The sequence below is a fragment of the Gallus gallus genome, chromosome 16 (assembly GCF_016699485.2).
Source record: "Gallus gallus isolate bGalGal1 chromosome 16, bGalGal1.mat.broiler.GRCg7b, whole genome shotgun sequence".
Taxonomy (NCBI): Eukaryota; Metazoa; Chordata; class Aves; order Galliformes; family Phasianidae; genus Gallus; species Gallus gallus.
The window spans coordinates 2,230,041-2,244,912 of record NC_052547.1 but is presented as its reverse complement, the minus strand read 5'-3'; the positions used below and the strand labels follow the sequence as shown (position 1 = coordinate 2,244,912).

The window sequence follows — 14,872 nt, the reverse complement described above, 5'->3', positions numbered from 1 at the left end:
GTTGCTCCCACTCAACCCCAGCAGCTCTCAGTTTCTTCCAACACACTTCCAGTTGATCACAACACGGTCCCAGTCAACACTACTTTATTCCCAATTGATCCCAACTGATCCAACAGTGGTACCAGTTCACCCCCAGAATGGTCCCAGCTGCACCCAACATGCTCCCAGTGGCTCCCAGGGGCTCACAGCTGGCAGCCCAGTTGGCTCAGGCGGGTGCGGAACTCCTGCAGTTGGGCGCAGTAACCCCGCAACCGTGTGGCCTTACAGCGTCCAGGGGATGGCACCTCCTCCACCCATGAGTGGGGGCCCAGCAGGAACTGGGGGCTGAGAATGGGGACAGGGTCAGGGATATCAGGGTATGGGCTCAAGGTCAAGGATATGGGGTTAGGAACACTGGGATATGGGACATGGGAACATGAGAACACAGGGACATGTGGACATGGGGCACAGCCCCTTCTCACCGCCCCTCAGGGTCCCGCGTCCTCCCGCTGCCCCCCATCACCAGGTAGATGTTGTGGAGTTGCAGGCGCAGTGGGCAGCTCTTCCGCACCAGCAGCCGCCTCCGCTCCCCAGGGGCCACTGCTGTGTCCTGCCCTGCACCAGTACACACCAGTATGAGTCCTCCCAGCTTTCCCAGTATCACCCAATATACTCTCATATTGTGCCAGTATGGCTAAGAGACCCCCCTAGCACAAGGGGGGGGGGGGTCTCCTATCCCAGCATCCTCTTCTCATCCCACAACTTCTTCCAGTGCTCCCAGTATACCCATTCAGTCTCTACCAGAGTTCCCAGTCCACCCAGTCTCAATTTCCAGTCATTCCCAGTCCCTCTCAGTACTCCCTGCCTCTCCCAGTGCTCCCATTCTCACCTTCCAGTCCGTCCCACTACCCTCAGTCTCACCTTCAAGCAGCACCTCCTTGATTTCCGTCTCAAACGCCACAAAAGCCCCTATCTCACTCTGGGACAGCACCCGAACCACCAGTGCTGGGGGTCAAAGGTCATGGAGGTCATAAAGATGGGGTCACGGGGGTTATTGTATCAGAGGAGTTATGGCGGGCAGGGGACACCATAGGGCAGCTGTGGGGTTCTTGGGGTCAGAGGGACAACTGGGGTACAGGGAGAAAACTACAAAATCCTCGTGAATGTTTTTAGGCTTCAGGGGCCACTTGTGGGGTACAGTGTGCAGCTGTGGGACTCAGGGGCAGCAGATGGGATTTAGGGCAGTTGGGGTTCGGGATGCAGCCAATTTGGGGTCAGGTTTGAGGTGCAGTGATTTGGGATCTCACCATAGTCCACGCGGGGGCTGTAGCAGGCAAAGTCGTGGCGGTCATCAGCTGTCACCTCCTGTGTCCTCCTTTGGGCGTGGGGACACCCCCCTGGGGACCCCCAACATCAATAGGGTCCCCCAACATCATCAGGGACCCAAAACACAAGGTTCTTGTTGTGGGTTCCCTCCATGTCCTGCATGTCCCTCCCCTACGCTCCCCTATAAACCCCATAATTTCACCCCCAGATCTTCAGAAGTTAGGAGGAGGATGTGGGGGTTCACTGGATGGGGGCCCTACATATGGAGTCACAGTGGGGTCCTACCTTGGGCGCATTCACAGATTTTGGGGGAGCACAGCGTGGCGATGGTGCTGCTCCTTTGGGGGGCGTTGTAGAAGACGGTGCAGCGCTGTCCTGGATGGGGCATGGAGGGGTCAGATCGGCCACGCCTCCTCCAATGGTCACACCCATGAAGACCACCACCCATTTAGGCCCCTCCCACTGAAGGCCCCACCCACCAGGCTCATAGTAGTCATAGATGGCTGCCATTGCCGGCTGCATGTGACCCACAGCCGCGTCCTGGGTGGCCCCAAAACTGAGACACTGCCGCTCGGGGGGGACCTGGGGACAGGGACAGAAATGAGGACACGTGGTGGAACACGGGGATGTGTGGGGAGAATGGGATATGGTGTGGGGACACGGGGACATGGGGGATATGAGAACATGGGGCCACTGGGGTTATAGGGTGACACGGGAGGACACACCTCATCCAGGTATAGCACCAACTGGTTTCCTTCCAACTCATAGTGACTGATCCAGTGATCCACCACGTCCCGCAGCTGTTGTGGGACAGCAGCACCCAGATACGTGCCCACCCCAACACCCGCATCCAAGCCATCCAACACCCCAACATCCCAACACCTTAATACTCCAACCCAGCAGCTGCAGCTCTGCACCCGCACACCCCAACACCCTCAAACTCAACAACCCCAATTCAATGTTCCAACACGCCCAATCCCAACATCACAACACCCTCAAACCCCAATAGCCCCATATCCCATGACTCCAACCCAAACATTCTGCCACCTCAACAACTCCAACACCCCCAAACCCCACACCCCATAACTCCCCTCAACCCCCCAACATGTCCCCCAAGTCCCCCTGGGCCCCTACCTTGTCCAGGTCAGCTCTATGGGGTGAGAAGCCACTGAGCAGAGTGATCTCCACCACCGCCATCCCAGTCAGTGCCACCCCTGGGCTCCGCCTACAACAGGCCACGCCCCTCAGCAATAAGCCACGCCCATCAGCAGGAAGACCCGCCCCCAGGGACAGGAAGTTCCGCCCCTCACCGGAAGCAGACGAGGAAGGCCACCTCGTGGGCAGGGTTATGTGTGCTGCGGCGTTGCCGCTTACGGGCATCCCATAAGGACACCGGGCTGAGGGGGGCGGGGTCATCTGCTGGCCCCGCCCCTTCCACGGGCACTGCCCCTTCCGTAGGCTCCTCCCCCTCCTTAGGCTCCGCCTCCTCGTAGTCCTCGTAGTCCTCGTAGTCCTCATCTGCTGGGGGTTGGGATATGCAAAACAGGGTTGAGGGCACGCCCCCCGCGAGGAAAAGGGGGCAGGGCCTTTGGGTGGGGCCTCACCATGGTACAGGATGGGGCCGGTGATGGCCACCTCCAGGTGCAGCGCCTGGCACGTGGCGTTCGGAGGTGACAGCAGGCGGAACTGGCGGAGCACCTGGGGACAGCGTGACACCATGATGGGACAGCAGGGGACACCGTGGCAGCATGAGGGGACACCACGAGGGGAGGTTGTGAGGGGACATCGGTCTTGGAGATGACACCAGTGTCCATGCAGCCACCCACCGTCAGCGTCCCTTCGCCGTGTCCCTCCACCTGCACTGTCACTGGGCTGCCCAGAGGCACCTGGGGACATGGGGACAGAGCGAGGACCCAAGGACCCCAAAGCCCTGTGTCCATCATGTCCTACCATGTCCCCCACATCCCGTGTTCTCATGTCCCCCATGTCCTACCATGCCCCCAGTGTCTTCATGTCACATCCTACCAAGTCCAGACATGTCCCCAGTGTCCTCACATCCCTCGTGTCCCCACATCCCGCCATGTCCCCACCTGCAGCTCCTGCTCCAGCGGCTCCAGCCCCGGCTTCAGCATAACCTGAGTGCCACCAGCCCTCCCCCGGGCACCCCCCGGCCAGGAGAGCCCCAGGTTCAGCCCCATTGTGTTCCCACGGCCCCAGTGCAGCCACATCTGGGCCAGCGCCTCCAGGGCCACCAGCGTGTCCTGCGGGAACACCAAGCAGGTTGGGGACACAGCCACCAAAGAGGTACCTGGGGATCAAATCACCCCCACCCCGAGGCACCGGGGGGGTCAGTGACCCCCACCCACCTGCGTGGAGTGGAAGCCACCCCCATAATTGCTCTGCTGTCGGAGCCACCGTGCCGCCCTCGCAGCCCCGGCGATGTCGCGGCTCTGCAGCAGTGCCAGAAGGGCGTAACCCGTCGCCTCCACCGTGGCTGCGGGGCCACCGGATGGCCAGAAGGTTGCACGGCCACCTGCACAGGGATGGGGTCATGGGGGGTCATATGGGGTCATGAGGGGTCATGGGAGGTCACGGGGTCATATGGTTTTGTGGAGGTTATGGGGGGTTCATATGGGGTCATATGGGGTCACGGGGGGTCCTGAGCACCCGGAGTCAGTGCAGGGAATGGACTTGAAGAGAACATGAAGAAGAGTTTGAAGAATCACTCTGAAGAAGAATTAATTACAAGAACGAAATTGAAGGAGAGTGAATCTGAAGAACAGTTTGGAGAAGAATCCATCCGAAGTGGAACGAATCTGCAGAACTTGATCGAGAGTTAATTTTAAGAGAATTAATCAGGAGAACAAAATTGAAGAAGAATTTGAAGAACAGACAGGAAGGAGAGCAACTTGAATAGGAATGAATGTGAAGAATACAAAGAAGAAGAGTTTGAGGGAGAATAAAATTGAAGGATTCGAATGAGAGTGAATCTGAAGGAGGGGACAGAGGGGTCCAGGAGGCAGCCGTGGGGACAGAGGTGCCACCACCCCATGGGGACAGAGACAGACGCACCGTGGGCGCTCCGGGCCATGCCCCGCAGACGTTCCACCGCCGGATGCGGCCCCGGAGGAGCGGTGTCCACCAGTGCCAATGCATAGGATGTGATGGCTGTCCCATAGGTCCCCAACTGCTCCACGCGGCCCCGGAGGAACGTGGAGGCCCGGGACAGGGATTTGTCCTGTGGCAGTGGGACATGGAGTGTGGGGACATGGAGTGTGGGGCATGAAGAGACACGGGGAGGCATGGGGGATACTGGAGGACACAGACATGGGGGACACTAGGAGACATGGGGACATACAGGGACGTGGGGGACACTGGGGGACAGGGGGACACAGAGGGATGAGGGGACACTGGGGGACAGGGGGACATATGGGAATATGGGGGATAGTGGAGAATGAAAGACGGGGGAACACTGGGGGGACACAGCAGGGTATGGGAACATATGGGGGATGTGGGGATTTGGGGGATGGGGCACAAGGGACACATGGATATGAGGACCAAGACACAGGGGTGGGGACATGGGACGCACCAGGAGGGGCAGCTCAGGGCTGTCCGGGGGCAGCAGAGCGCGGGCACCATGGAGGGCCACCACCACGAAGGCCGTCAGCGACACGGTGGCCTCCGGGCCGGGGTCTGCCACACCACCCTGGGGACACGGGGACACGTGAGTGACACAGTGTAATGTGGGGTCAGCCTGCAGGGACCTTCAGGGGACATTGCAGGGGGAGATCCTGCATGGGGACATTGCACACAGCAGTGATGTGTCACCCACCTGCATCTCACGGTGCACCACAGCCCTGTGCTCCAAGAAGGCGCCATCTGGGCGCTGCTGCCCCAGCACCCACCGCAGGGACGCAGCGGGGCCGCTGGCAGCCACTGGCAAATAGGGCCGGGACAGGGCCAGCACACGCAGCACCAGCGCCGTCAGCCTGCACCAGGACACTGTGTCACCACGTCCCCAAATCCACATGGCCCCACCGCTCATGTCCCTATGATGTCCTCACATCCCCATACCCCAGCATCCCCACATCCCCTCACTATCCCCATGTCCCCACACCATCCTCGCTCCCCTCACCAGGTGCTGCTGTCCCGGTGCAGCCATGCCCCATAGGAGCCATCACTTTTGCGGAAGCTCTGCACCCGTTCGAAGCCTGTGGGGACATCAGAGACCATTGGAGACACCACAGACATCCCCTACACAGCACTGCACCCCCATAGGGCTCTGCACCTCCACCTGGAGCACTGCACATCCCATTGCAAACACCATAGAGAGATGCAATCCTCGGAGGAGAAATGCAAACCCATAAATCAAATCAAATCAAATCAAACCCCACTGCATCCCCCATGAAGCACTGCACATCCCTTGGAGCACTGCACACCCCATAAAGCATTGCCCACCCCATAAAGCACAGCCTGCCCCATAGCTCACCCTGCTGCAGGGTTCTGAGGCCGCGCTGTCGGTGCCCTGGGGGCAGCTGCCCCCACCCTTCGCTCTCATCCAGGAAGCGCAGAGCAGCAGCAGTGGGTGCCATTGACATCAGGGACTGCTCCCCACAGCCCCGGGGGGAGCGGAGCAGAGAGTCCCCTATCCCCAGAGCGCCCTGCAGTGCCCAGCCCGGCACCCGGCCTGGGACAGGGACAGGGGGGACAGGGGGATATGGGGATGGTGTGGGGATGGGAGGGGAGTTGAGGGACAGGGATATGGGGTCACAGGGGTATGGAGATATGGGACATGGGGACATGGGGATAGGATGGGAAATGGGGGGAACGTGGGGATAGGGGATAGGCATGGGGATGTGGATGGGGATGAGCAGAGGGACATGGGAACATTGGGACACCCATGGGGATGTGCGGAGGGGCACACATCAGGGGACACGGGGTTGTACACAGGAGATGTGGGGATGTAATAAGGATGTGAGCACATGTGGGGACACCCAGGGGACACACACAGGGGCACAGCGTGCGGACATGGCCACACACATGGGTATGGGGACATAGGGACAGAGAGATGATCAGGGATGGACATCAATGTCCCCAACAAATGTCCTCCCATGTCCCCACATCCCCTATGCCCACCACCACATCCCCACCACGTTCCCAGTACCCACCCCCATGTCCCCACCCCATGTCCCCATCCCCACACACCACTGACACGGATGCTCATGCTGAAGTCCCCATCAGGGACGATCTCTGCAGGGACGTCCCCCGGCAGCTTCAGGCTCCGGCTCCGCTTATCTGTAGGGACACCACACCACAGGGTCCTGTCCCACGTCCCCTGTTTCCCCAATGTCCCCCAGTCCTCACACCCACCATCTGCGTCCAGGATGTAGGTGCTCTCCTCCAGGTGCAGCTCTCCCTCAGGCTGCGGGAATGGATGACACCATTCCCACCAAGGACATGGGGACATAGTGTCCACAAAAGGACAACTGCAGTATCCAGGACCACCAAGGACCCCATGTCCCCAGATCCCATAAGGACCAACATGTCCAGGGCCACCATGGACACAGGGATATGGTGTCCATGAACCTCAAAGTGACAGCCCCAGTATTCAGGGTGACCGCAGGCTCACAAGGACAACAATGTCCAGGAGGTCGCAGGGCTTTAAGGGACCCCAGAGGTGACCCAGGTGACTGGAGGGGACCCCACTGATCTCACCTCGACATGCAGGACTCGGGTGACACGGTCCCCCAGCCCCCATGGCCCGCGGGCGGTGATGGTGATGGGGATGTCCCCAGGGTGGAGGGCCACCAGAGTGAGGGGTGCAGCCACTGCCCTCCCCGGGGGCAGCTCCAGCATCTGGGGGACCCCATCCAGCGCCGCGCACACCCCCTCCACTGCCGACAGTGTCACCGTCACCTGCATCACCGTCACTGTCACCCGATGCCACCAGGCTATGGGTGGCCATGGGGCAGTGGGGGCTGTGGGACAGTGGAGTAGGAAGGGGGTATCTGTGGGGCAGAAGCGGTACCGGGTGTCTAAGGGGGTATCCGTGGGGTAGAGGGGGATATATGAGGGGCAGGGGGTACCAATTGAAAGGAAACGGGAATCTGTGGGGCATGAGGGGTTATCTATAGGGCAGAAAGAAGGTATCTATGGGGCAACGCATATCTGTTGGAGGGAAAGGGGTATGTATGCTGTGGCAGGGCAAGTATGGAGCACAGGGGTACCTATGGGGCAGGAGGGTTATCTATTGGAAGCAAAGTGGTATTTATTAGAGGGAAAGAGGTATCTCTGGGATGCCTATGGGGTCTCTATAGGGCTTACGTTGATGCTGCGGGGCAGTCTGCTGTGGATGAGGGGCTGCAGCTGCAGCTGCTCTAGGGGCCGGATGCTGGGGGGCAGCCGAAGCGCCACACGCACGTCCTGTGTCACCGTCACCTGCTGCGGCTCCGCCACGCACAGCCCTGCCAGGACCTCATCACTGCGGGGCAGTGCAGGGACACCACGGGGACACAGGGACATTCCGGGGGGAGGGGGAGAGGGGGGACATGGGGACACCATAGGAACTTGGGGACGTGGGGGACATGGGGACACCACGAGGGGGATGTCAGGGGGACACTGAAGGGCCATTGGAGGGGGTGACACTCACCATGTCCAGGGACGATGGCGACTGCCTGAATCTCCCACGTAGTGATGGAGTCAGGGAGCAGCACTGAGAGCCTGGGGAGATGGGGAGATGGGGACACGGGGACACAAAGTCATGGGGACATGGGGACATGGGGACACACGGGGACACACCGTGCAGTGCCAGCGACATGGATGCGTCGCCACAGCCAGCTCTCAGGGAAGAAGCTCCTCGTGGGGACGTCCTCATCATCATCCAACAGCTGCTCTGCCAGCTGTGCCTCCATCACTGCCATGGGGACAGCGGGGGACATCCTCCCATGTGGGGATCCCAGGTACGGGATGGCCCCAACCATGGGATCCCAGGCTATGGGATGTCCCCATGTGCCACCACCCATGGGGACCCCTTATCCAAACCTCCCCACACCAATGGGGTCCCCATTTCTACAACTCCCCCACACCCCACCGCCACCACCCCAGGTCACCCCTCCCCGCTTTGGGGACACTGCTGACACTCACCCCGTGCCAACCCCCCGCGCTGTCCCTTCCGCCGCAGATTCTGTGCCACCTCACAGCACTGCAGGAAGGCGTCTCGGCAGCCCCCGGCCGTTGTCACCCGCTGTCCCCTCTGCTGGCACGTGGCACGGATGGGCAGCGCCGTCGCTCCGTCCCGGCAGCAGCGCCACATCACAGTGTTATTGCGCCACGGCCCCGCTGCGGGGACATGGGGACACGTGTGGAGGTGGCACCACAGGGACACGTGGGGATGGGGTAAGGGATGGGGGGCACAAAGCATAGATGGGGACAGGAAGAGATGGCAGATGTGAGGACACAATGGGAATAGGGACATCGATGGCCAGGGGTGGCTGGGGGGCGTGGGGATGAGGTGACATGGGGACGTGGGAACACGGTGACACAGAGACACAGTGACATGGAGATGAAGTGACATAGGGATGCACTGACGTAGGGACACAGTGATGGGGGACACAGAGACAGACACGGGGCGACATGGGGACATCTGGCACTCACCCTTCTCCTCCAGCAGTTTCAGCAGCTCCAGAGAGCGGCGTTGACGGGTGGGGGCCGGGGGACAGTGGGGGGCTGTGGTGGGGACAGCCCCTTCACCATGTCCTCATGGCTCTATGTCCCCAAATCTCAATGTCCCCATATCAGTACCTCCCCATCCCCCAATATCCCCCCATCTCATATGCCCCTCTGCCCCCCCTGCGTCCCCATGTCCCCATCCCCACTCACCTGCCGGCACTGTGGGGCTGCCACCCTGCAGTCCCAGCACGAGTCCTGCGGCCCCAAAGATCCCAACAGCATCGGGGCCGCCCTCGGGGCTGCACCCCAAATCGCTGCTGCCCAGAGCTGCCTCCACCTGGGACACAGAATGGGGCCACCCCCTGTCCCCACATGTCCCCAACGTGGCCACACGGCCCCATCTCCTCCAGGCATCCCTAAAGGGTCACCGGGATTTGGGGGATCCCAAGAGACTGAGGGAGATCTCAGGGCTCTGAGTGTTGGGGCTTTGGGTTTTGGGGTGCGCAAGGATTTGGGGTGTCCCCAGTTTGGGGGGTTTTGGGGTCATTGAGGGTTTGAGGATTTGGGGCTTGAGGATTAGGGGTCTGAGGGATTTGGGGTCACCTTGGCAGTGTTCAGGCGGTGCCGTGGTTCCAGATTCAGCACTGTGGTGTCGATGGCCCCAATGGCCACTGTCACTGGAGTCCCCGTTGTCACTGTCACCTTCAGTGGGTCCTGAGGGCGAAGGGTGGTCCCACGTGGAGGGACCTTCACCTGCACCTGCAACCATGGATCCCGGTATGTCCCAGTATGTCCCAGTGTTCCCAGTGCCACCAGAGCTCCCAGTGCTCCTGGTCCCTCCCAGTGCCTCTAGTATGTCCAAGTCCTTCCCAGTCCTCCCGGCCCCCCAGTCCTCCCAGGCCCCCCAGGACACCCACCTGCTCATCGCAGCCTCCCCGCACAGCCCCCCCCCACGTGGCAGCCACCACATTTCCCCCACTCAGGAAGAAGGCGACGACGTGGAGATATGGGGCCATGTCTGCTGTCACCGGCAGTGCCACCTCTGTCAGCGTCACCTGCGAGGCCACCGTGTGGGCCACCAGCACCCTCCCACGGGCCATTGCCTGCAGGGACACGGGGATGTGTGACACCAGGCATGGCATGCAGTGCAGTGTGCATGCCTAGTGTGCAATGCACATGCAACGTGCAAAAACACGCAGGACATGCAACATGTGTGTGAAGCTGTGTGCAACATAACATGCATGACATACACATCCAACGTGCAGCTGGGCGTGCAGCATGCAAGTGACACGTGTGTAATGCAGAACGCAACACAGTGCATGCCATGTACCAGAGCAAGCAACTCACACACACTCACACACTGCAACATACACACAGAACATAATACACACATGCAACGTGTAACACAACACACAACATGCACACGTGGAAATGTGTGTGCATAACATGCAATACACATGCCACACGCAGCGTGTGACACAGAACATGCAGCACACAACGTGCAACATGCAATGTGCAACATGAAACACAGAACATACAACTTGCAACACATGACAGAGAAGTGCTGGAGCTCACCAGGATGTGGAAGCGCTGCGGGGTGGGGGGCGGCCCCATATGGTGCAGCTGCAGCCGCAGCTCTTCCCCGGGACGGAGTGACCCCCGGGGACCCCCCAGCACCAGGAACCGCCCCGACACCGCTGCCATCGGGGTCACCAACAGCTGTGCCCGTGCTGGGGGGACACCGGGCTGTCCTGCCTCCACCTGAGGGTCACAGACACCACAGTGCATGGAGTGCCCATGTCCCATATCACACATCCCACATCCCATGTCCCCATGTTCCCATGTCCCCATATTGTCCCCACGTCCCCCACCCCATGTCCTCACGTCCTTCCCCACTCACGCTCAGCTCCATCCTGGTGGCTCCTTTGGGGACATTGATGGGGACGGCGATGTCCCCACTGTTGTCTGCCTGCAGCTCTATGAGGGGTGGTGCAGGGGCTCCAGTCACCCCCACTGTCACTCTGATGGGGACCCCCGGGGCTGTGCCCCCCCCAGCCTGCAGCACTCGGCCCTGTGGGAGCACCAGAAAGTGCACCAGGTGTGCACCAGGGCGTGCAACAGGCACCAGTGCCTTGCACAAGTGTGCACGGTGGTGCAGTTGCATGCACTAGTGTGCACAGGAGGGTCTCAAGCATGCACAAGGTTTTGCATAAGTGTGCACACATATGCACCGCCTTGCACAAGTGTGCATGAGAAGGCATCACCTTGCAGAAACATGCAAAAGGATGCTCTAAGCATGAACAAGGCTTTGCACGAGCATGCACACAGCTGCACTACCTCGCACACACATGCACAAGTGAGATCAAAGCATGCACATGGCCTCACACAAGAATGCAAGAACTTGCCCCAAGCATTCCCCCTTTGCATGAGGGGGATTTGCACACGTGCTCACCAGGAGGGTGTAGGGCGCTCCGGGCACGAAGAACCGCGCACTCTTCTGCAGCTGCAGCACCCACTGGGACAGAACCAGCGGCACCGACAGCTCCCGCTCCACGAGTTCCCCCCCTGCGGGACGTCAGACCACGACCCCTCCTCACCACGCCCCCTCCTGGCCGCCCCCACCCATGTGGCCACGCCCCCTCCGTGGCCTCACTCCCACTTTGGGAATCCAAATCCCTGAGGGACCCCAAAATCTTCCTGGAAGCCTCAAACTCGAAAACCCCTTTGGAACCCCAAAACCCCCACGAAACTCCAAAACCCTTTTGGGATCCCAAAAACCCCTTTGGGACGCCAAAAGACTCCTGGCCCCGCCCCCTCCCCCGAAGCCACGCCCACCTGCAGATTCGACCACGCCCACTGCCAGGCGCAGCAGCGCCCCCTGCAGGTCGGCCAGCGCCACGCCCGCCGCTTTGGCCACGCCCACCGGGGACACCTCCAGGGAGGCGTGGCCTTCCGTCACCTGGGGGCGGGGCCACATGAGGACAGGGCCAGTGGTAAGGGGCGGGGCTATGGGAAAGGGGTGGGATCAAATCCCCCTGTAGGTTTAGGGGCGTCACCTGGCGTTGCTGCTCCAGACCCCGCAGGAAGCGACCCCCCTGGCCCCCGGCATCCCGCAGCCCCACACGCAGCTGTGCACGGCCCCACACTGGCGCCCCATCTGGGAATCTGGGGGTCCAAAGGGTCAGTGGAGTCAGGCGGGTCCAAAGGTCAGTGCGGTCAGGAGGTCCCCAGATGTCAATAGGGTCAGGGGGAGGGATCCCAAAGGCCAATAAGGTCAAGGGAAGGGGAGAGATTCCAAAGGTCAGTAGGGTCAAGGTGCCCCAGAGGTCAATAGGGTTGGGGGAACCCAAAGATTATAGGGTCAAGGAGTGACCCCAAAGGACATCAGGGCCACTGATTTGGGGTGGATGGGAGAGGAATTTGGGGAGTTCAGGAGAGTTGGAGGGGATTTGGGAGGTTTTGGAGGAGACAGATAGGGATTTTGGTGGGAATTTGGGGAAGATTGGGTGGGATTTGGGATTTGGGTGAGATTTAGGTGGGGATTTGGGGGGATTTTGTCTCTGGGTGTCCCATACTGGACATGCAGGTGGATGCGCAGTGGGGCCGGATCGGGATCACTCAGCACAATGAAGCCACGCTCGGGGCGGATGCGCACCTCAAAGCCAGGCAGCACTGGGGACAACATATGGGGTTATGGGGAGGTATGGGGGCACAGCAGGGACCCCCCCGGACCCCACTCACCATATTTCCGCACCTCAAAGGCGGTGGAGCCGTTGGTGTTGGGACTGGCGGCCAACTGTGCCCGTATGTGCCATGTCCCTGGGCTGGGGACACGGGGGCATGACGACCCTATGGCTCCCACAGAGCCCCTCTGGTGTCCTACAACCTCCCACAACTCTCTGTAGCCCCCCGTGGCCTTTGTGATGTCCTATGTCCCCCTACAAGCCCCTGTGGTTCCCTATAGGCTCCTATAACCTCCTATGATCGTCTATATACCCTATAGTCCCCTATAGCCCCTCCCATACACCTCTGTGGTCCTCTAGAGCCCTCCAGGGCCCTTATGGCCCCTATGGTGTGCTACAGCCCTCCGGAGTCGCTATGGCCCTTATGTTTCCCCATGCTCACCTATAACCCCTGTAGACCCCTATGGCCCCTAAGGTATCCTATAGTTCTCCACAGCCCTCTATAGCTTCTATGGCCACTGTAATGCCCCAGTAACCCTATAATCCCCCCCACTACTCTAGCCCGCCTGCAGCCCCTGTAGCCCCAAATCCCCATAGTCCCCAGTCCCCATAGCCCCCTGTCGCACCCCACAGCCCTCTGTAGCCCCCTATAGCCCCACTCACAGGGCGATGTCAGGCAGCACCAGCTGGTCGCTCAGCACCGTGTCCAGGGGCACCCGCTGCACCTCCCGCACTCGTGCACCCAACGGGTTCTGGGGGTACATGGGGGTACACAGCCTTGTAGGGTCACCCAAACCCCACAGGGTCACCCACAGCCCCAGCCCTATAGGGCCCATACCGTGATGGTGACCAGGACAGGTTCGGGGTTCGGCTGTAGGTCGGGGTCCATGGAGAAGACCCGGAAACGCACTGGGGACAAAGGGACACATGGGGACAGATGGGGGTTATGGATTTAGGGAATTTGGAGGGGATTTGGGGGACTTTGGGTGACCAGGGGTATTTGGGGTGTGCTGGGGGTGAATTTGGGGTAAATGGGTGAATGTAGGGTGAAAATGGGTGGATTTGGGGAATTCATGGTAGATTTGGAGGGGCTTTGGGGAGAATTTGGGGGTTGATTTAGGGGAATTGGAGCATTTGGGGCACTGGGGGGAGAACTGTGGGCAGATGAGGGATGGCTTTAGGGTTTGGGGGCCCTCCAGGTGGACCTGGAGCACTCACCAGTCTGTCGGGGGGCGTAGAGAGGTTTGTCTGTCTGCACAATGAGGTGACCCCGCGGCCCCCCCAGGGCCACACGCAGACTCCTGGTACTGGGGGGGGGCAGATGGGAGCTGTGGGCCTCCAGGAGCAGCCCCCGACCCCACAGCGCCCCACAGCGCTCTGCCTGCACTGGGGTGACCTATAAGGGACATGGGAACACAGCAGGAGGTGTTTGGGTTATGGGGACATGGGGGGAACTCTGGGGACATGGGAGCTCTGGGGAAGAAGATGTGAGGTGACATGGGTGACATGGCAGGAGAGGACCCAAGGGTGCACACATCCCTGTGTGCCATGGGGGTGTCCCCAACCCCCTCACCCCAGAGGACATCCCCCAGTGTCCCCATATCCCCTGGTGTCCCCATACCTCAATTTGTAGGAGCTGGTTGAAGTTGTTGTGGGGTGTGAGGGCAAATGGGACTGGGAGGGCGCAGGGCCCGGCCCCACGGTCCCCCTCAGCCCATGCAGTCACCGTCCCGGTCACCGGCCCCACAGCTGCCAGCAACAGCCCCATGGGGGTCCCCAAGGCCACGCGCCGTGGGGCCACCAGCACCAACCTGAGGGAACACTGCTTGAGCCACCAGCCCCATAACTGCTCCATAAGCCCTCCCAGATCCCATAAGCATCCAGACACCCCTTAGGTCCATAGGAATCCCCCCAGCTCTGGCCCCATAACCCCACCCAACCACACAGAAATCTCCCTTAGTCCCCCCAGACTCCATCACACCCCAATCCTATAGCAGCCCCCAGCCCCACCAGTGCCCCATAGTCCCTCACAGGCACTGCAGAACATTCATAGTCCCATAGCTACCCCACAAACACCCCATAGCCCCATACTCAGGGTCCTGGGAGCTGGCCCTCATTAAGGGAGTGAGGAAGAGGAGGAGGAAGAGGCTGAAGGCCCAGCGAGGCCCCATGGCTCCGGCAGTGTGGGGCAGATGGGGGCAGTGGCGCAGGGACAG

General features: G+C 60.7%; 1 protein-coding gene across 11 annotated transcripts; it reads right to left on the bottom strand.

Moving 5' to 3' along the window:
- Positions 1 to 67: 67 nt before the first annotated feature.
- C4 (complement 4) lies at positions 68 to 14,842 on the bottom strand. 11 transcript variants are annotated; one of them, NM_001077233.2, is made up of 41 exons: positions 14,748 to 14,842; positions 14,278 to 14,467; positions 13,875 to 14,052; positions 13,495 to 13,565; positions 13,320 to 13,408; positions 12,715 to 12,797; positions 12,549 to 12,645; positions 12,030 to 12,138; positions 11,809 to 11,932; positions 11,426 to 11,538; positions 10,874 to 11,044; positions 10,549 to 10,734; positions 9,891 to 10,076; positions 9,577 to 9,732; positions 9,184 to 9,310; positions 8,959 to 9,030; positions 8,449 to 8,643; positions 8,104 to 8,218; positions 7,955 to 8,025; positions 7,630 to 7,769; positions 7,021 to 7,221; positions 6,676 to 6,727; positions 6,511 to 6,600; positions 5,795 to 5,992; positions 5,441 to 5,516; positions 5,138 to 5,294; positions 4,895 to 5,011; positions 4,378 to 4,543; positions 3,672 to 3,838; positions 3,396 to 3,566; positions 3,132 to 3,191; positions 2,910 to 3,003; positions 2,616 to 2,826; positions 2,440 to 2,530; positions 2,031 to 2,105; positions 1,785 to 1,887; positions 1,591 to 1,680; positions 1,287 to 1,376; positions 901 to 984; positions 462 to 594; positions 68 to 324 (listed from the first exon to the last, which is right to left on the bottom strand). In NM_001077233.2, exons 1-41 carry the CDS (start codon positions 14,825 to 14,827, stop codon positions 183 to 185), a joined length of 5,121 nt encoding a protein of 1,706 aa, NP_001070701.2. In that variant the 5' UTR covers positions 14,828 to 14,842; the 3' UTR covers positions 68 to 182. The 11 variants fall into 11 exon arrangements, with proteins under 11 accessions (NP_001070701.2, XP_046757441.1, XP_046757442.1 ...); XM_046901485.1 differs by having other exon boundaries at positions 2,616 to 2,823; positions 14,748 to 14,841; XM_046901486.1 differs by having other exon boundaries at positions 2,616 to 2,823; positions 14,278 to 14,841.
- Between the last annotated feature and the right edge of the window lie 30 nt (positions 14,843 to 14,872).